The sequence below is a fragment of the Aspergillus homomorphus genome (assembly GCF_003184865.1).
Source record: "Aspergillus homomorphus CBS 101889 unplaced genomic scaffold BO97scaffold_94, whole genome shotgun sequence".
Taxonomy (NCBI): Eukaryota; Fungi; Ascomycota; class Eurotiomycetes; order Eurotiales; family Aspergillaceae; genus Aspergillus; species Aspergillus homomorphus.
Window position 1 is genome coordinate 14,256 of NW_020291980.1, and position 18,448 is coordinate 32,703.

An 18,448-nucleotide genomic window follows, 5' to 3' on the forward strand; every position below is an offset into this window, starting at 1 on the left:
AATTCCTTTTACTGTACCGGTTGCTTCTTCGTCTGTTGCCACAATTCAAGGTACCTTTTCACCACCAAAGCCAGGTTTATATGCAGTATCCCAGCCAATTCATCGTACACCAATAGTCGCCAGTTAGAATACGATGGCATGTCTGTGCCGCGATAGAGAACAAAATCGTATATAATATCAAACAAAAAAGAAATCTCCCCGACTGGGAGTCGAACCCAGGTCTCCCGCGCTTGTTCCTTTTCAGGATTGACAAGCGGAAATCATGACCGTTAGACCATCGAGGATTTGAATATATAATCCTGATTGCATTTTGACGTTATGAGCCAACACTTAATATCCAGGCGTCTCTGCTTTAACTGCACTCCATTTTCTTAATCTATGAGATACTATGCTCGCTTAGTTGTATATATATATCCAGTCCAGCCTGCACCAGAACCAGTAATTTTTTTTTTTTTTTTTCAATGCCATGCTGCAACTTATGTTTGTGCTTACAGTTCAGTATCCATGTACTCACTTAACCTTGGAGCCCTGGTCCGCTCATACTTAGAGCAAAGGCGCATGACAAAATCTTCAAACTCCATCCTAGGTTCGCGTGAGCGGTCCTGGCACGTACATGTACCATGGAACAACGCCGTACCTTGCATTCCGAAGTCAATCAAGGTGCTAATTTGCTCATGGGGCCGTGGTTGCTCCACTGCGGTAAGCGACGCTGAGTGTCTATCGTCATTTTCCGAAGCTGCAGTATTCTTGCACCTATATCTATAAAAACACAAGAAACTCCCACCAGGTGACTTGAATGAATGGTTCAGGCCCAGAGACTATATATCCCCACGCAACCCACCGAAAAGGACAAACAGACAGCCTCCATCTACAATAAACCCCAGTACCCCTCTCAGGATAGTTACTTGTAAATGTAATCGTGCGTAGCAAGTGGAACCCGCCGATCACAGATCTCACTCCATCTCCTGACCGACCTAGCGTGCTGTTCCCCTGTTGATCCTTAGGTACACTTCGGGGCAGCGGAGATTTGGGTTGTGTTTCCGGTCCGCTGTTGACATTCCTGTCGGAAAAATTTCTCTTGGTTTCATTTGCTTCCAATCTACTCACGCAAAGGTATGTGCTAGTCACTCCTTGTAATCCATCAACAGCTGTCACCCTCTCCAGACCATGCCATCGATAATCATTCGTTTAAGAAGTACTGATTGCAATCGCCCTTTACACTCTGTTGTGAACAATCACTCCTTCATATCCCCCCCCCCCCCAGATACAGCACGCCCATAATTTCTACCATACGGTGAGCACCGCCAAAAGAAGACCAGAAACAACAGAACCTAACAATCCACAGACTCACACCTCGAAGAATCTTTACCTGCATAGTACTACCATCAGCAAAATTCCAGATACAAAGCCCATATGTACCACCCAAAGAACCCACCAAACCAACAGAATGCACTTCATCTCACCCCTCACCCTCCTCACAGCAACAGCCGCCATCCTGCAAAAAGCAACCGCAACACCAGCCAGCCACGCCCATAGCCACAGCCACTTCCACGCCTACAACGACAGACACAGTCAAGCCCACCAAGGCACCACCAAACTACCTTCACAAGCGAACTACCGCCGTGCGCTCTCCCTCCCCCCAAGCCTTGTGAACCTCAACACGCTCGACCTCACCAAGCTCTCGACGCTCGACCTGACCGACCCCAACAGTCACGCGCTGGACGCTCTTAACGAGGTCCTGGATCAACTCCCGCTATCCATTGAGTTCTGGGCCCTGAGCCACACCACCGGGATGGTTGGGATGACTCTCGACATGGGACTGGCGGAGTTAGCCGAGATGGGGTTGGTGAGCTATGGGAGCGACGGTGCTAGAGGGAGGGATGCCAAAGTGAATATCAATGTTACAATTACGGGGTTGGATTAGTTCAGCTCCTTGAAACCAAGATCGAAGCTGTTAGATTCAAAATCATAATTTGTTCAGATCCATCTCCAAAGAGAGATTGTGAGTCAGTGTACGCTTCCCGTCCCAATTGGATACATTGTCCGCGGATTCCGAGTCCAGTCTCAGGAATCACTGCGCATTTTCTCTCGAACAAGGGGGATCAAAATATTCATTCGTCTTTTTGCATTTGCTCAAAGTCGTCAGGCACCTTCCATGAGTGAATCCGGCACATTCTAATAAATGCTTCGACTGCCTCGCTCCATGTGTAATCCTGCGTTCGGTGTCTTTCCAGACGTGCCGGGAACGGGTCCGAGGACGATATGATCATATGCACCTGCAAAAGTATGCTCTCCATGGAATATGCCACACTCCAGCCTGTGCTGGTGAGAAGGTCCATACAGATAGCGCCACCGGATGTCACATGGCCACCACCTCCTGCGCTCATAGGTAAAAATCGGGGTCTGACGACTCGAATGAACGGAGGCGAGTAAGGGTATGAAGGCGGGAACCGAATCTCCAGAAGAACGCACTTGTCATCCGTGGCTGCAAGGTCCCGCGCTAGAAGTGATGTCGGCTCAAAGCTGTGAAGAGCCACGAGCCATTGGTAGGGATTATCAATCAGTCTAGGCTCGATGCACCAGCCAAGGTCAGCCACGGGTCGCCGGTTCTGTAACGCCGCAGTCGCTTTTAGCTCGCGCATCAATCTTCTTGTGGCCTGTGAGGTGGCGTAGCATGGTGGAGGCAATAGCTTGATATTGGTATTCATCAAAACTTTAGATAGAAATGCTGCCAAAGGGTCTGAGATTTTTCGGAATTCATGGTCATCACCATCCTCCGGATCTCCTTTGAGAAGGCGGCAATCTTCATCAAGAGTTGCGTCGCTCCCATAACCAGCTTCTGAATCACAAGGACCACAAGCTGGCAGCAGTTGTGCTTGTGCAATATGAGTCCGTACAGCGGACAACGGAACTGCGATTGGTGTTCCATTGGGACCGCGAGCCTTATGTTGCGGATCCTGCGCGTAGATATCTTGTGGTTTTTCCAAACTGTTCGCGCTCTGCACGAACTTGGAACATTTTACAAAGAGATACCGAGGCATGATCCAATCTATCTGTTTCAGCACATATGGCGTCGTGCATACGAACTTCTCCACGGCATTGACAACCTCGTTGAAGGATATCGCCGACATAATCCCTAATTTACTCGAGGGCCACGTCTCTTGACTCTGTGAACTGTCCCACTGCGAGTAACTCCGTGAGAGATTGAAATCCCGGGCCAGGTAAACTCCATTTCCGTAGGTCCTCCCGTGTCTTACTTCCTCGTAATTCAAACCTTGTCGAAGGATGCTGTGCCAGCTAGAAACCGGGGATCCATGCCAAGCAAAGAGGGTAGGATAATCCTTCTTCGAAGCACTGACTTCTTGGCTGATAGCGTTGACAAATTTCTGTTCCTTGTCTGGGGTCCCTTGCGCAAATCGGAACTGCAGGTGGGTCTCCATACCAGTAACTTTGTGTTCGGGATTATGGTCATAGATGATGCAGGATCTGTTTGAGGAAACAATCCAGCGCAATAGGTACAGTGCTGCAGGTGAGACACGTTCTTTCCACAAGTCGAGAGATTGATGGCCAGAGTTACATTTGATGAAGCTGACCATTGAGTCTACCCCAGGAAGCGTCTCGAGTAATTTCACGACTGCCAGCTGCTTTTCTTCCGGCGCTAATTTGTCAAAGTCCGTACTATACGGCATGGCCATCACGTCCTCGTTTCTAGATGTTGCTTGCTTCCACTTCTTGTCTCCTTTGGTGATAGGATCTGAGAGTGCGTAGAAGTTGTCGCTGGCCTCGCGAACATAATAATGAATTGGTGGAACTGGTTCGCTCGGAAAACCCACTTTATGGTGCAGAAGTATCCACTCGCCTACCTTCAGCTTGTGAGGTTTTTGCAGAACAAGCGTATTACCATTCAACTTCCCATGGAGGGCCCGTCTTGTGTCTAAATATGGATAGGGCACTTTGAGGGGAAGACCAGGACAATCGGTCATGCGCTTTTCACGGGCGCGACTGTAGGCGAAAGAGACCAGCAGGTCTACGACCTCAGGCTGACTTAGAATCTGCCACTCTAGCTTTGGGCCCTTACCACATTCCAGATACTGGAACAGGCAAAGCATTTTCGAGCAAACATACGGGTTCAGCGCCTGGAAACTGGCATCTGTCTTGCAGTAACACACTAGACAGAATTCACTGGCCCGGGTGAAGCGTCGAAGACAATATTGCATCGCGATGCGGGGGAAAGATAACATCGATTTGTCGTTCTGGTACTGAAGGTCATCTTCCCGAACAAAGTCCGGTACACAGGTACGCCAGGTCTCTTCCATCGAATATTGAGCAAGGTCATTTTCCTTAACGCCGAAACCTTTTCCTTGATGGTTCTCATAGTACTGCTCGGCCCCTGTCCAGGAAAAGCCACGATCAATCCTGTGTTGGACTATCTTCAGAAACCGTTCGTTGAACAGATCTGTAAGCATTTCTGTCACGAATGATAGTCTCATTTCTCGTCCGTGACTAGCAGGATCTGGGTTCCAACTCGTCGCATCCTTTGAATCTCCACGAAGACGAAGAACTCGCAAGGCAGATTCCACAGTGGGCTTGTAAGAGTCACAGAGACCAATATACATCACCGGCCTCGACTCCTGATTTGTTAGAGAGATATTGTCTAATGTGCGATACCCCTGCGAGTATTCAATGAGGAGAATGAGATAGTCTGATGGTGAAACGTCCCACAGTTGCAGCGCGTCGTTGGAGATGTTGAGCTTAGCGACACGACAAGAAATGCAGATGACGGTACGTTCTTTTAAATTGCCCAGGACCCCAGCTCTAAATCCAGCTTCTTTAGCAGCCCGAAGATCTGCCGTTAGTCGCTTATGGATCGCACCCCAGTCGGGGCAGTAGCTCTGTTCCCAGTCCATCTCAGTATCAGTATCCATTTCAAGGTCATCCTCGTCGTTAGCCTCAATATCGCATTCATCACTGTTGATACTTATATTATCGAGATGGCTACAGAACCCTTTTAGAATTGTATCGAGTCGTTTCCCGTCGTATAAGCCTTGGATAGATTGAATGGCATAGGCAACCGAATCTGGAATCCCGTCATCGCCAAAGATATAGTACACATGCTGAGTAGGATATTCAGATAGATCTGGAGGTGATGCATTTCCTTAGTCTAAATCAAATTACTGGCTTGCAACCTGGGGCTAACCTGGGATGAGTATGTAGATTCTGGAGGAACCGGAGCCAATGTGGTTGAAAGCGAGCGTGTCGTCATTTTGAATCTCGAGGCCAGTCAGCTGGGGATGAGAGGCTGCATTTGCATCCTGTAAGAAGTCTGCACGAGGCATGACGATAAGTGCTGTGAGTCTGGTTAGAGATGGAAAGGTGGTGTTGGTAGAGGAGGAGAGAGGTTGAAGGTCGATGGAGAGAGGTGTGTTGGGGGCGGAGTATTAATCGCGAGGCAAAGCGGTGATCCGTAGATGATGCAAGGTAAGTAGTGAATGAATGGGGTTTCAAGGTCAGATAACAGTGGTTGTAAAAATGACTAGGGTGTCAGCCTTCGGCATTTGTCTCAGAAAGTCGATACCCGAGAACACACTCTTTTCGCTTCACTCCGTCATTGAATTCTTCAAGAAGTCGATCGCAGCTTCCATCATGCTCCATAACCCTCCATGAGGAAGGGCTCTCAGGCCCTCTTGCCCTGCATGATTCATGTCTTTGAGCCAGAGTTTTATCATTCAAGCATTGTAGATCTCTCCCCCTTTCCCACTCTTAATCGTAAAAAGCCATCCCCGTTCCTTCGAACTCCAGCGTCAATTTATCCTATCGTTATCGGACTACAACACCACGCTCAATCACTCGAGATAAGCTCATTCTTAGGCCCTCACACTTATCGATCCTCCGCTCGCCTCATTCATGGAACTTACTCCCTCGCATGGGGAAGACCTCACCCTCGCCGACTTGAGCGACGAAGCAAGATTCCCCGGTCTATGGTATCGACTGCATCTGCTCCTGTACGATCTGCTGTTTTGTCGCGGGGACAGGGGCTCGCAGAGCCGTCTCGGCTTCCGCGAAGGCTTCACTGTCATCGCTCAAGGCTTGGCACACTTTACCCGATATGAACGTGCACAGCTCGAGGAAGTTCTTTCCGGTCTAACGAGATACAACGCGCAGACGGTCCTGACTCGCATAGAGCGGCATTTGAGGATGCACCTTGCACCGACTGACGTCCTCGACGATTTTGCGACTGAATTGGCACGCACTTTGCGCATCAGACTGAGGCGGACCATCTTCCGTGCACGTTTTCAGATGTTTGTTACTGAACATGGCTTGAGGGGTGGACACCACCCGGGTTGCCATGAGATCCTAAAAGAGGATACATCAAGCTCGGAATGCTCGGAGGCTTCCAGTGACTCTGAAGACTTCAGGGGTCCATAAACCCTTCAAGATGGTTATCCTTCGAATTGAATCTCTTGGCATACTCCCAATAGTCACAAATCTCCAGCAGTCCTAGGGCGTTCACTCGAAGGAAGTTCCGACGTTGAGAGAAATTAGATTAGCCACAAGGCCTGTCAAAGGGATAGCTGAAAATCTTTTTGGTTTTTGCCATGGCTTTTGTTTCCGTTTGCTTCTTTTAGCTCGATTTGTCCTTTAGCTAGCAATAAATCAATTGTAATATTGCTGAGTCTACCAGGACAGGATGTTTCGACATGTACCTGATATACTCAACAAATGACTTCTCGACGTCTCCGGGGAACGACCAAGGCTGATCCCATCCAACACATGGCCGCTACAGCTGTATTGGGAAGCCTATTCGATAGACCAGTAAGGATCGACGATCAAGAATAGAAGACAGATTCTCCACCGACCGGTCGGGGAGATCCCGGATATAGTAACTTTGGCGTATTCGTTTTCTAGACCTATGGCCAAGATGATCCTTAACGCCCACTGGCGGACGACTCGAGAGCATGTTGGACGTTTGACTTTCGATGCAAAAGCTTGACCCTGACCCAGAGACTGATGGCCCTGCTATCTAAAGACCCTGACGCGCTGCGTTCTGCAATTAACTTAGGACCGGTCTCCAGCAAGACTTCTGAGGCACGCACCCCCGTTCCCCTTCCTCAACCAATATGCCGCTCATCATACACCTTGACAATCAGCAGCGTTGGTATTCTGGGGGCGAAACAATAAGTGGTCACGTCGAGTTTCAGTGCGCTCAAGCGACCGAGGTCGACGACATTCGGGTGAGCTTCTTCGGGCGCAGCAAGGCCAAGGTACAGAAAGTCAAGGGATCGGCAGCGCCCTCAGCAAGCTATCGCAGCAAATGTGTGCTCTTCGATAAAGAGAGGATCTTATCACATCTCAATGGCGACACGCTATCCCCGGGAACATATGAATGGCCGTTCGTGTTCACCTTTCCATCCAATGTTCAATCGCCAGGGCAGTCGTCCGGATGGACTGAGAAGTCTCCTTTCCGCAACGATGTGAATCACCCATTACCGCCGTCGTTCGCGGTCGATACCGGAGACACCCTTCGCAAGTTGAATTGTGCAATCGAGTACCAATTAGAGGCGGAAGTCTTCAAATCACAGCGAGGCTTTTTGGGCAAGAAATTGGCCCTGTTCAAGGAGACGCTGCATCTCAGATTTGTTCCTCCGGCACCCAGCGCGGAAAAAGCCTGCGATTCGGTAATATACCGACAGCAAAGGGCAGAGATGTTTGAGATCCGCAGCATCCTGTTACTCCTGGAGAACAGAGGGCGAAGTCTAACCTTTCAGGAAAGGCTCCAGTCATGGGTTTCGGCACGGCAACCTCGTTTCAGCTTCAAAGCAACCTTCTCCTATCCGATACGTGTCAAACAAGGATCGTCTCTTACATGCCTTCTAGAGATCCACCCCTTCATGGAAGACTCATCTGTCAGTCTGCCGCCCGAGATTTCACTGCAATCTTTATCTCTGTGTGTTGTCAGCCAAACGGCTGCGCGTGCTGCACCATCTCTAATAGGCTCATTATCAGGGCAGGTACACGAGAGAATCGAGTTGTTGAATCAAAGATCTCTTGCAATGCCGGTAATGGGGACTTTGGATTTATCTCACACGTTGGGGCCTCTGAGGCTAAGCCGGTCGGACATTTCTTTCAGCACATTTAATCTCAGCAGATCTTATCTACTGTGTGCGTCCTTCGCATTCGAGTGTGCAGGGAAGTCTGTCGAATTTAGCCTTGCAGATATGCCCTTTGAAATGGTGGCAGATGTTCAAGCGACGTCGGGGAGCAAAGACATCGCGGAGAATAGTGCACAAGGTGCGCCGCCCTCTTATCATGCTTCCAATTCATCGACAGAGGACGGGAAAAAAAATAGAGAAAGGTTAAATGAGCGCAGTGTTGGATGGTTCTAAATGGCAACGTGCTCGTCAATCCTCGCGGCTGTTTCGGTCAGCCCTTCAGACAAATGTACGGCGGTCGGAATCGGAAATTAATCATGGGATAAGATGGCGCCCGGTGGTGAGATGGTCGTCCCAAATGGGTCTTAATGGCGCTATAGCACACCGGCCCCCAAGCTAGACATGGGTCGGACCCTGACCATTATTCGAATCGGGTAAAGGTCGGGAAACCGGCGTCAAGTCGCAATATCTCACTGGAAGACGTGCCCTGATCACACAATTCATCACACCTGTATCTAGTGCCGCAGTGAGGAAGATTTGGAGATCGGTTCTCTCTCAAAAGCCATGGAGTTGAAAGTATGATCAGTTGTACAGACGGAGCATGTCAGACTGCCTTCATCTGAAGACATGACTTTCTTGAGCGTGTCGAGCCGATGCGCTCCACGAAAGATATGTCGATATTTGATTCTCATGATTGGGTCTTCAATGGCTGTCGTATCTATGTTTCAATTATTGTATTTCCTGCCTGATTTCGATGCAAAGGTTTCGAACGCGCCTGCATCTACCAGGATCGACCCAAATAGCTCAGAAGCAGCTAGAAATCACAGTCTAGGGGTTTTTGGCACACGCCGGTCTATCAATCAGTTATGTACTAACACCGAGTAGTTCGAGCGCGTCTTCGCAATAGGCAGTTCTTACAGTCCCGGTGGACGGAGAGCAATAGTCTCTGGCTCTTTGTGGACGGGATTTCGGACCGAATTCATGGGCATGGTCGCAGAAGATCACAATGATCCCGAAGAAAGTTCTAATGTAAGAACGATTTGATCTATTGATGGAAATCTCACTGACAGCATTAGGGCAGCGATAAAATCGTGGGTGGAAGTTTAACAGGGATGGGTACCTTTCATGCACACCTCAATGCGATTCAAAGGTACGAAACAGCGCAATTACATGAGCGTGCCTCGATTGACAGAGATTCCTAGGGTGGCGAGAGAGAAGATCGCAAGTGCACTAATACTAGAGGAAACCGTCGACTGGGATGTCAATCTGAAAATGCAACTGAAGGGGTTTGCATCAGGGGTCAAGCTAATGCAGGGAAGCAATGCGACTGTGGAGTCACCGTATGGGGATCGCTGGGATCTTCTCTGGTTGGGCCATTGTGGGATGAAATGCGCGACCGATTCCACTATCCTTCTGACGCCGCATGACATAACAGCGGTTCCAAGTCGATATCTGGATTTCTATCAGAGAGAACCACCAGCAGGAGTCAAGAACCAGATGCGCTTGGCTTGTCAGGTTGAAGAAGTGGTGGGTAGTTTAGCATATGCCATCACGTTTGAAGGCGCACAGAAGCTCCATGCTGCTCTTTCGGTGGTAATTGCAAAAGAAGAAAATTTGGATGTGGTGGTCAGTCGGCTTTGTCGGGCTGGAACCTTGAAATGCTTCTCCAGCTACCCTTCTCTGTTGGGTGGGAGAAATCCTGGCCACAAACTGGCGCAGAACAACCCGAAAGATGCCGACTTCAACGAAGAATGCTCACCCGGAGGTATCATGTTTAGCACCCTCACTAACTTGGACCGCCCGTCCAATGACACAGTCACAGTACGTGCGGCGTATCACGATGTAGTGGTCCAAGAAATCGACCCCGATCAGTTCGAGATACCACACGCGATGTTGAAGTGGCGGGATGGTCAAGGAGAGCACGAGCTTGCTTTGTGACTCCGACTGAAGATTGATCGCCAACATAACAACAGGGACTTTCGGCCACCAGAATTGAGGTCGCAATATTTTAACTTGGGTCTCCAGAATCTTGGCAGTTTACATGTCACTTTCGAAGGGAAATAGATTATGTATACTTGATCTTGGACTCTATCGGTAGACTATATAAGACTCTTGTCCCAGGACCCTCCATAGTGACCCAGGGTAGTCCAAGACTTAGCCAGCCACTGAAAGCATCATCATCACCATCAGCAGTTGGCCAATCGCAAATGATGCATATATCATAGAAGATCTACTCGGTCTCAGGACCATGTTAGTTAGTATTCCTACTGGCATCCTATTCACACCAGATACAGGAAATACCCAGAGAACACGCGCTCATTCAGGGAAATAATGGCAAAGGGGAGAATGAAATTTGGCGCTGCAAGACAGATGATGTCGTCAAGCAAAGCTTCCCTTTCCGAAGACGCTGCTAGAATCGGCAAACCGTCTCCAAATCTCAATCGGCCTGAGCCTTCCAAGACTTAAGGGCAGTAGCGTTTTCGCCGATATCGCGCCCCGTGCCACTAGCTGCCCGCTGGCAGGGGCAGAATTAGCGCGATGTTTTCCACATAACAGACAGGGTGTTAAGTCCAAAGGCCTCGGTAATGGGACCATATGACTGATACTCTTGCTGTACAGATTTCCAGCTGCACACGGATCCCTGATTTCTGTTCCTGAAGTCTTCCCCACGGGAAGCGACGTCACGCGCTCAGGCTAGCGTGCGGAATCTCGGGCTAGTGGGAGCCGTTCTTCTGGTCTGGTAACAGGCTGTTGCTACTTGCTAGTCCATACGTGAATTCCCAACTCGTGGCCAAGGCTTATCTGGTTCTCGGGGCGTCCGAGATTGTTGCCACAGCTCTCACTTCGCGTATGTGAGAGGAAAAAGCGGTCAAGTCTGTTGGAGCGCAGAATGATTCAGAGACTCGATGAACTGGTTTCGGCTTTGGGACGGGGGCCGCATGTCAACTGCCGCAGTCGGATTTTCTATGGCAACAGAGATATTAAGAAAAAATCCGAAGCTTGTAACGGCGTATGACTTGCTCGCATCAAGATTTAAGCGGCGTTCCTGCGAATTTTTGCTTCTAGTGAGGCATGGGTTGGGGCGATGGGATGATGGGGACATGGGACCGGAATAAAATCTATGCGCCCCGCACAATGAGTACTATATGAAGCCGATTATAATGGCCACTGACGATAGACGGCCACATTGCCCTTACCTGGCGTAGACTTTTGTCTCGAGTAATCTTAAATGGCCCCATACTATGCAGTGAGGGCTGGGGAAAACGCGGCCCGAGTCAAGTAGGAAGGGGAATCGCCGGGAATAAGACCATTTTTTTCCTCTTCCACGTGAAGGGAAAAGCAGGCCGATGGCCACGCAAGCCGCGTGGAATCCGGAGAGACTGGAACTCCCCAGATAACCCCAGCCGGAGTCTACCAGTCAAAAATGAAAACCTGGTAGAGTCTTAGACATTTCTGCAGCTTAGCCCAAAACTAGAGACCAAAGAGGAATAGAGGAAGAGGCAATGTTCGCTGACTGAACTTCCTGTCAGCGGAATTGTTGACTAGGAACTAGAGAGCCGGTTCCCATTCGGTGCCGACTGCCGATTGCCGAACGAGCCATACTTTCTTGGCAGCCGCGCACTCCAAGCATTGGGCGTCAACTTGGCTCTTGCACATCGGAGCTTACATTCGATACGACACTCAACCTTGACATGGTTTTGTGTCTCACCCCTGGCCTTGGCTACGCCACGAGTCGGTCATATCGGTCATATCGGTCATCTTCACATTCCCGTTCGCAGGAACTGTTCCCATGGGGTTTAGTACTTACTGGGGATCGGTTTTCCAAATCTCAAATTTCTTCAACTTTGAGTACATACCAGGAAGACCGCATTTTCCATATAGCAATCTTGATCCGATCACTACCCCGCAGGATCTGACCATCGAAATTATCTGCTGGTCGCTTGGTGCTGACCACCTTAGTGCGAAGTCCCACGGCCAACGGAGCCACTCTCAGGCGGCCGAAGCCAGTCAGTAGCCATTCCCGGGGTAGAGGCCCGGGGTCGAATTCAACCCGCGGGGACAAGCCGAACTTCAGGAGTGTCAGACCTAGCCTCAATGGCTTTTTGTGGCTTTTTACTGCGACGGCGACTGGTGCTTTCCTCCATGTTGGCCCCCCCTAGTCTTCCAACCCGCTCCTTTTGAACGAGATGAGAGGACTCGGTATGGTGCCTGTTCCGACAAACATCCGGCCATGGGTCATGGCGTATGACATTAGTCACAGATGAAGCAATCCATGGCCTGGACGCAACTAGAGTCACTGGAAACTCGTAGAGAAAACAGGAAAAAACGGGACGTGGCTGTCACATGACCCAGCATAGGGTAGATGTTATAATGGAGGCTCTTCCCCTTCGTCTTCTCTCCACCATCCCACAGCGTCCCAGTTACCCCTCAAGATGGTTGTCAGTCAGTCAGTGGTCGGGCGTACCAACGCCGAGAAGCCTCACGGCTTGGTTGGTATGCTGAAGAATCCCTATGTCTTCATGACTTGTGCCTTCGCTTCGCTGGGCTGCATCATGGTATGTATTGCATTCCATATCCGCTGATTACCTCAGACTAATTATCTGCAGTACGGTTACGATCAAGGAGTCATGGCGCCTGTGCTGGTGATGCAGAACTTCCAAGCCCACTTTCCTTCGCTGATGGGTTCGACCATTCAAGGTTGGCTCGTGTCCGCTTTGGAGCTGGGTGCTTGGGCTGGTGCGCTGCTCAACGGTTACCTTGCGGACCGCATTAGCCGCAAGTACAGTATGATGGTGGCTGTTGTGGTCTTCACTCTTGGTTCTTCTCTTCAGGCTGCTGCGCAGAACCCTGCCTACTTCTTCGCTGGCCGTATCATCGGTGGTATCGGTATCGGGCAGCTCAGTCAGGTAAGCTCACTTCTCCAGTCTTTGCCACTGTGTACGAGTAGGGAGGTCTGACTAAGATGCCATCTTGCAGGTTATTCCTCTGTATCAAGCCGAAATCGCACCTCCCGAGCTGCGTGGTTCATTGGTCTCGTTGCAGCAACTATCCATCACCATTGGAACCGCCATCTCCTTTTGGTTGGATTATGGTAAGGTCCTTTCTAATTAGCCATGCAATTTTTGGCTTTGCTTACACCGCAGTAGGAATGCAATATGTGGGTGGCACCACCTGCAACCCCGAAGGCGTGGAGAATCCTTATCTGGCGGATGGAACCTTCGACTATAACGCGGCCCACGGGCACACCTGTATGGGACAAAAGCCTCTTGCTTGGCGACTCCCTTTGGCTCTGCAAATTCTTTTTGCTTGGACCTTGCTGTTCGGAATGTTCTTCTTCCCGTTCTCTCCACGTTGGTTGATGTCCAAGCACCGCGAAGAAGAAGCCACTGCTGCTCTTTGCAAGCTTAGGCGCCTTTCGCCCGATGATCCCCTGCTCAAGGCGGAAGTTCTGGAGATCAAGGCCGCCGTGCTCTTTGATGAGGAGTCCAATGCGGAAGCCATCAGAGTCGGCGGGAAATGGGCTCCGTGGAAGGCCCTGTTCGCTCCCAACATGTTCAAACGTCTTTGGCTCGGATGCGGAATGATGATTTGCCAGCAGTTCACAGGCATCAACGCTGTGCTATACTACGCCCCACAAATCTTTGCATCTTTCGGTTTTTCGTCTACCACGCAGACGTTGCTGGCTACGGGTGTCACCGGAATCATTCAGATTATCTTCACACTCCCTGCGGTTCTGTTTCTTGACAAGTTCGGCCGCAAAACTTTCCTCATCGCTGGAGCCATTGGAATGTTCTGCTGTCACATTGTCGTTGCGATTGTCGAAGGTCTTTACGAGGATTACTGGAACCTGAACGAAGGGCTGTACAAGGCTCAAGGATGGGTTGCCATTGTCTTTATCTGGATCTTCGCTTCTCAATTCGCATACTCTTGGGGTCCTGTGTCATGGGTTCTCGCCCAGGAGATCTTCCCGAGCAGCATGCGTTCTCGCGGTGTGTCCATTGTGGCCTCCACTAACTGGATGTTCAACTTTATTATTGGCCTGACCACGAAGGACATGCTCAGTTCGATGAAGTACGGAACCTACATCTTCTTCGCCATCTTCAGTGCGCTAGGGGGTATCTTTATCTGGTACTTTGCACCTGAAACTAAAGACAAGACCCTGGAGGAGCTGGACGTTTTCTTCGGAGGCAGTATGGACAGCATTGCGGAGGCGGATCGTCTCCGCATGCAGGACATTTACGACCGTCTGGGTCTTACTGGTGTCGAGAAGGTGGAGGACTTGGATGATGAGAAGGCTAAGATCCAGGGTGAGATTGTGGAGATGTAAGCGACCTGGTCGCTGGATAAGATGGGGGGCAGATCTAAACTAATTCGGGTGGGAGAAAGGGGTTGTATTTAATTTTTTACGCATGGCAAATGACTCGTCTAATGCATGCGCAGTCGCGGTATCCATTTGAACAACACGTAGCAGTTCGTATTCATCATTAGTGTTAAGAGGCTCGGTCCTATCGGCTCATCTCTATAGGGGTCCGACTTCCTACTGGAGGAAACTAGCCCTAATTCTGCAGAGTCGAGAATTCTTCCCGGGTTTTGCCGTAGAGAAAATCATGGTCTGTGGCTGGAAACAAGGCTACAATTCTATCCTATCCAAACGACCGACCCTGACTCTGGCCGGTAGCCAGACGGTCAGCCGTAATGATTGACTCCGAAGGGTGGCGGGTAATGCATTACCCTGCCCCCCTCCTTCTAGCCTTCTACGGTGCCGAAAGTTCAAATTCGACTCCCCAACCTTTCGAACCCGCGTTTTTCCCCGGATGTTCTTCCACACTAGGCCTCTGTCGCAATGCGGCCTGTGAGAGTCGTCGTCGCCTTTCTAGCCTCTGAGCCGTTTTCACTCTCAGAATTACGCCGATAATCGCCAATAAATCAATCCCGAGTAAGGCATGTGGAGCCGATAGTAATGCCATGGCCCTCGTCTCGGTCGGGTGCCCCTGGAGTTAACCTTGTTTTTCTGTCTCTGTTCTGGCTGCACAGAACAACAGGTCAGCATGGCCGAAATCCTCCTCCAGCTAACTCTAACCTCTACCCTTGGGGTAAGGCCATTTCCTAGACCCTTACAATGATCCTTTCTTCATGTAGCCTGTTGACTATTATGACCCTATTCCCGACGTCAAGAGTTCCTCTTTCGGATACGTACACACAGCCGTAGCTGTGCTGCCTTCGTGACTTCTCACAAAACACCGATCCCGACGCTAATATACTATACGTGGTCTAGTCTTCTTTTTTCTTTTATGGTTTGAGAAATGAGCTATAAAGTACTCGTAATTTGTTCTTCTTTTTCTTTCTCCCCTATTTGTTGAGTAATAGTTCCGATGTATTTTGGAAAACGAGAAAATTCGATTGAAAAGCGGAGTTTCATTGTCCGGGGCCTTTTCGTCGGTTTCCGATGCGGAACGTGGAATGTGGACTGATGCCGCTCGTGTATCGGTGGAGTCTAGACTTCTTCGACATTTCTTCTGGAATAGTGTTGTCAGGAGGAAGAATCTTCATGTCGATTCTAGTGTGGTTTATCGTGTGGTCTGCGGTAAATGCCGCTGTATCTACCGCGAGAAATGTCGCATTCACTGGGTTAGGCTTACCCTCCTCGGTCTGGCTCTGAATTCAAGCCACGATGCAGGCAATACTCACGGTCATTCGGATCTGTCTTCTCGGGCACGATTTTGCCGATTATCTGAGTGCCGATCATCTAATGATACACAGTATAGACGATGCTTCATTTCGCAGGTAGAGAGAGAGGTATACTATCTGATTGTAATCACTCGGCCTATTCGTGAGACAATATGTGTTGCGGCTGCACTAGGATTCAAAGCTACCCTCTTCGCTTTCCTCCTTCCACACACTTCGGATACAACGCTACTTGTAGGGTTGAGTATGACTACCTGTGAAGGGGGGTTGTAACTACGAAGCAAGGGCCGTAGATCGGGCCCTGCCTCGTCTCAAGATCTTCATAGTCTCCAGTTCTAGGCGGTCGATCGATCGCTCCACGCTTCCATGTATCAGTAGATACACTGTTCCTGATATCCACTTGCAGTATCGCAACAGGACATATGAGAGATTGTATCTTCGAGGTTCTTGAAGAATTATAGGAAATTTGTAGGGACGGAAATACTAGGTAGAAGCGTTGGATTTGAACAATCCTGTGCTATCATTTCATTGATGCAACCAATGAGGGAGGTGACCCTACGGTTAAACCCTTATCAATCTTATCAATCAGTTGACCCACCCCCATGGGGATTGACAGTAAGCACGAGCGGACGTGCTTTCGATATAGAGTTTCAGTAACCATTTAGAGGTATCGGAGTCGGATTATCTGCAACTTTTCAAAGAACCATATCTACTTGAATGGCTACCCTCAGTTCTTGGTAACGCGAGCCAACCTAGTCCTCCCCAGCTTGAAGATGGCGAAGATGGAGGTTCCGTATTATCGAATTGAGTATGACCTGGGAAGCCGGATTAATGAAGATGCCAAACAACTATTGGCTCGAAGCGACAATAAGAACAGCATACGCTGCTTGGTAGACAGATCACTCGGCTTAGCCCCTCTCACCTAGACTTCCTATTCCAACTCGGGCCAGTTCTCCGTGCGGCAAATAGGATCAATGCGGGGAGTTGTTGCTGCCTTTTGGCTGATTGACTGCCTATATCTACTTGTATCTGGAGGTTTGGCTCCTTGTCCGGCAGTATCACTCAGCCCGGCACAAATGCACAAGTCCCAACCCAACACACCCGGCTCTTCGGCTCTTCGGCTCTTCGAAAACGCCATCATCGCCATTCTGCACGAAGATTAGCCAAGAAATGAAGCAGTGGCATTAGCCATAATCCGGGGTAGAGATTCATTTAGGCAGATTGACTGATCGACATTGCTTCCGTTTTAGGATCGGCACTTGTTCCGCCCGGCTAAACGCACCCCTAAAGTGCCGAAGCCAAGAACACACCTTCGTTTCACAAGCCCTGTCTTCATCACCCTGACGGCTAAATTAGATTCTTCAGACAAAGTATAAAGAAGGGGTCGAGTCGGGTTTCTGGGGGGGTGAGAGACAAGACAATCCCGCAGATTCAAAAAGAACACATACTTTCAAGCCAACTCATCAGTGAAAACTACCATGGCTCGCCTGGCTCAATTCCTCCTCGCCTGCGCCCTTGCAGTCAAGGCCCTCGCTGCTCCAGCTGAACAGCTGGAGGAAAGCGGCCCAAACTTCGGTGCTGCCCTCGCCGAGCGCTCGACCGGCAGCTCGACCGGCTGGAACAACGGCTACTACTACTCGTTCTGGACCGACGGTGCCAGCGGAGACGTCGAATACGCCAACGGCAACGGGGGATCGTACACGGTCAACTGGCGGTCAGCGTCGAACTTTGTAGGTGGAAAGGGCTGGAATCCCGGTAGCGCTAGGTACGACGAAGCCTTGTTTCCCGCCCACTTGACTTCCCCATGATTCTCCTTCAAGACATCATCGCATCCACTAAGACCCCCCTCCCTCAAGATCAATCACCTACTCCGGCACCTGGGCGCCCGTGAACAACGGAAACAGCTACCTGTCCGTCTACGGCTGGACCACAAACCCGCTAGTCGAGTATTACATCCTAGAGGACTACGGCGATTATAACCCGGCCTCGGCCGGGACCTTTAGGGGCACCGTGTACTCGGACGGCGCGACCTACAACATCTACACGGCGACCCGCACCAACGCCCCCTCCATCCAGGGCACGGCCACCTTCAATCAGTACTGGTCCATTCGGCAGTCCAAGCGTGTCGGCGGCACCATCACGACGGCGAACCACTTCAATGCCTGGGCCAGGCTGGGGCTGAATCTGGGCACCCATAACTACCAGATCGTGGCCACTGAGGGGTACTATAGCAGTGGGTCGGCGTCTATTACCGTTGCTTGAGAGGCGTGCGGTGTATCCTGCTGTGATATGCGCTCGTATCTCTGGTGCCGGGTCAATGGTCTTGGGGGGTTGGTGGTCGCTTGGGGGTTGCAGGTGTGAACTGGACTCTGGGTAGTATAGGTATGCAGATGGGGGGTATTAATTCTGCTCAATTGGACTTGCTTTCGGTGCTCACAGGAGGAATGGCATGCTAAGAGTCTGTAAACCTGTGCTAGAACTCACAGCCAGAAATTAAGTACAGAGAAGTAGCAACTACGATGTCCTATTACTGGTCCTACTCGATTTGCTCCCTCGTTTTCAGCGGGTCAGAATGTTCCCCAATAATGTATTCTGCGCCTCGAGCATCTCTA

General features: G+C 50.1%; 7 protein-coding genes and 1 non-coding gene across 8 annotated transcripts; 6 read left to right on the forward strand and 2 right to left on the reverse strand.

The window, feature by feature from the left end:
- Positions 1-194: 194 nt before the first annotated feature.
- On the reverse strand, positions 195-284 carry BO97DRAFT_t303. The gene has a single exon. It is a non-coding gene; the product is annotated as a tRNA-Asp (tRNA).
- Positions 285-1,681: 1,397 nt separating this feature from the next.
- On the forward strand, positions 1,682-1,924 carry BO97DRAFT_323114 (uncharacterized protein; the record flags this gene model as incomplete). Its single annotated transcript, XM_025691292.1, has 1 exon — positions 1,682-1,924. A coding segment is annotated over one exon (243 nt), but the record flags the coding sequence as incomplete, so codon positions are not given.
- A 93-nt stretch (positions 1,925-2,017) lies between these two features.
- Positions 2,018-5,620, reverse strand: BO97DRAFT_287425 (putative ubiquitin conjugating enzyme). The gene is made up of 2 exons (XM_025691122.1): positions 5,198-5,620; positions 2,018-5,137 (listed from the first exon to the last, which is right to left on the reverse strand). The coding sequence occupies exons 1-2, from the start codon at positions 5,334-5,336 to the stop codon at positions 2,112-2,114; spliced, it is 3,165 nt and encodes a 1,054-aa protein (XP_025545848.1). The 5' UTR covers positions 5,337-5,620; the 3' UTR covers positions 2,018-2,111.
- A 284-nt stretch (positions 5,621-5,904) lies between these two features.
- On the forward strand, positions 5,905-6,426 carry BO97DRAFT_430004 (uncharacterized protein; the record flags this gene model as incomplete). Its single annotated transcript, XM_025697412.1, has 1 exon — positions 5,905-6,426. One exon carries the CDS (start codon positions 5,905-5,907, stop codon positions 6,424-6,426), a length of 522 nt encoding a protein of 173 aa, XP_025545849.1.
- A 346-nt stretch (positions 6,427-6,772) lies between these two features.
- Positions 6,773-8,467, forward strand: BO97DRAFT_287418 (uncharacterized protein). The gene has a single exon (XM_025691121.1). The coding sequence runs from the start codon at positions 7,119-7,121 to the stop codon at positions 8,382-8,384; it is 1,266 nt and encodes a 421-aa protein (XP_025545850.1). The 5' UTR covers positions 6,773-7,118; the 3' UTR covers positions 8,385-8,467.
- A 389-nt stretch (positions 8,468-8,856) lies between these two features.
- BO97DRAFT_409488 (uncharacterized protein) lies at positions 8,857-10,271 on the forward strand. The gene is made up of 3 exons (XM_025696073.1): positions 8,857-9,179; positions 9,227-9,300; positions 9,353-10,271. The coding sequence occupies exons 1-3, from the start codon at positions 9,132-9,134 to the stop codon at positions 10,086-10,088; spliced, it is 858 nt and encodes a 285-aa protein (XP_025545851.1). The 5' UTR covers positions 8,857-9,131; the 3' UTR covers positions 10,089-10,271.
- Positions 10,272-12,570: 2,299 nt separating this feature from the next.
- On the forward strand, positions 12,571-14,506 carry BO97DRAFT_401520 (sugar porter family MFS transporter). The gene is made up of 4 exons (XM_025694343.1): positions 12,571-12,706; positions 12,758-13,057; positions 13,128-13,242; positions 13,295-14,506. The coding sequence occupies exons 1-4, from the start codon at positions 12,584-12,586 to the stop codon at positions 14,476-14,478; spliced, it is 1,722 nt and encodes a 573-aa protein (XP_025545852.1). The 5' UTR covers positions 12,571-12,583; the 3' UTR covers positions 14,479-14,506.
- Positions 14,507-17,314: 2,808 nt separating this feature from the next.
- Positions 17,315-18,098, forward strand: BO97DRAFT_430007 (glycoside hydrolase family 11 protein; the record flags this gene model as incomplete). Its single annotated transcript, XM_025697413.1, has 2 exons — positions 17,315-17,601; positions 17,693-18,098. 2 exons carry the CDS (start codon positions 17,315-17,317, stop codon positions 18,096-18,098), a joined length of 693 nt encoding a protein of 230 aa, XP_025545853.1.
- Positions 18,099-18,448: the final 350 nt, after the last annotated feature.

Bases quoted from the DNA above. Each gene is read 5' to 3' on its own strand.
- BO97DRAFT_287418 (XM_025691121.1), top strand. From the start codon at position 7,119: ATGCCGCTCATCATACACCTTGACAATCAGCAGCGTTGGTATTCTGGG.
- BO97DRAFT_409488 (XM_025696073.1), top strand. From the start codon at position 9,132: ATGGGCATGGTCGCAGAAGATCACAATGATCCCGAAGAAAGTTCTAAT. The intron at 9,180-9,226 runs GTAAGAACGATT...TGACAGCATTAG, and splicing joins ATCCCGAAGAAAGTTCTAAT to GGCAGCGATAAAATCGTGGG. The intron at 9,301-9,352 runs GTACGAAACAGC...AGAGATTCCTAG, and splicing joins CACCTCAATGCGATTCAAAG to GGTGGCGAGAGAGAAGATCG.
- BO97DRAFT_287425 (XM_025691122.1), bottom strand. From the start codon at position 5,336: ATGCCTCGTGCAGACTTCTTACAGGATGCAAATGCAGCCTCTCATCCC. The intron at 5,138-5,197 runs GTTAGCCCCAGG...CATCACCTCCAG, and splicing joins AATCTACATACTCATCCCAG to ATCTATCTGAATATCCTACT.
- BO97DRAFT_401520 (XM_025694343.1), top strand. From the start codon at position 12,584: ATGGTTGTCAGTCAGTCAGTGGTCGGGCGTACCAACGCCGAGAAGCCT. The intron at 12,707-12,757 runs GTATGTATTGCA...AATTATCTGCAG, and splicing joins CTTCGCTGGGCTGCATCATG to TACGGTTACGATCAAGGAGT. The intron at 13,243-13,294 runs GTAAGGTCCTTT...CTTACACCGCAG, and splicing joins CTCCTTTTGGTTGGATTATG to TAGGAATGCAATATGTGGGT.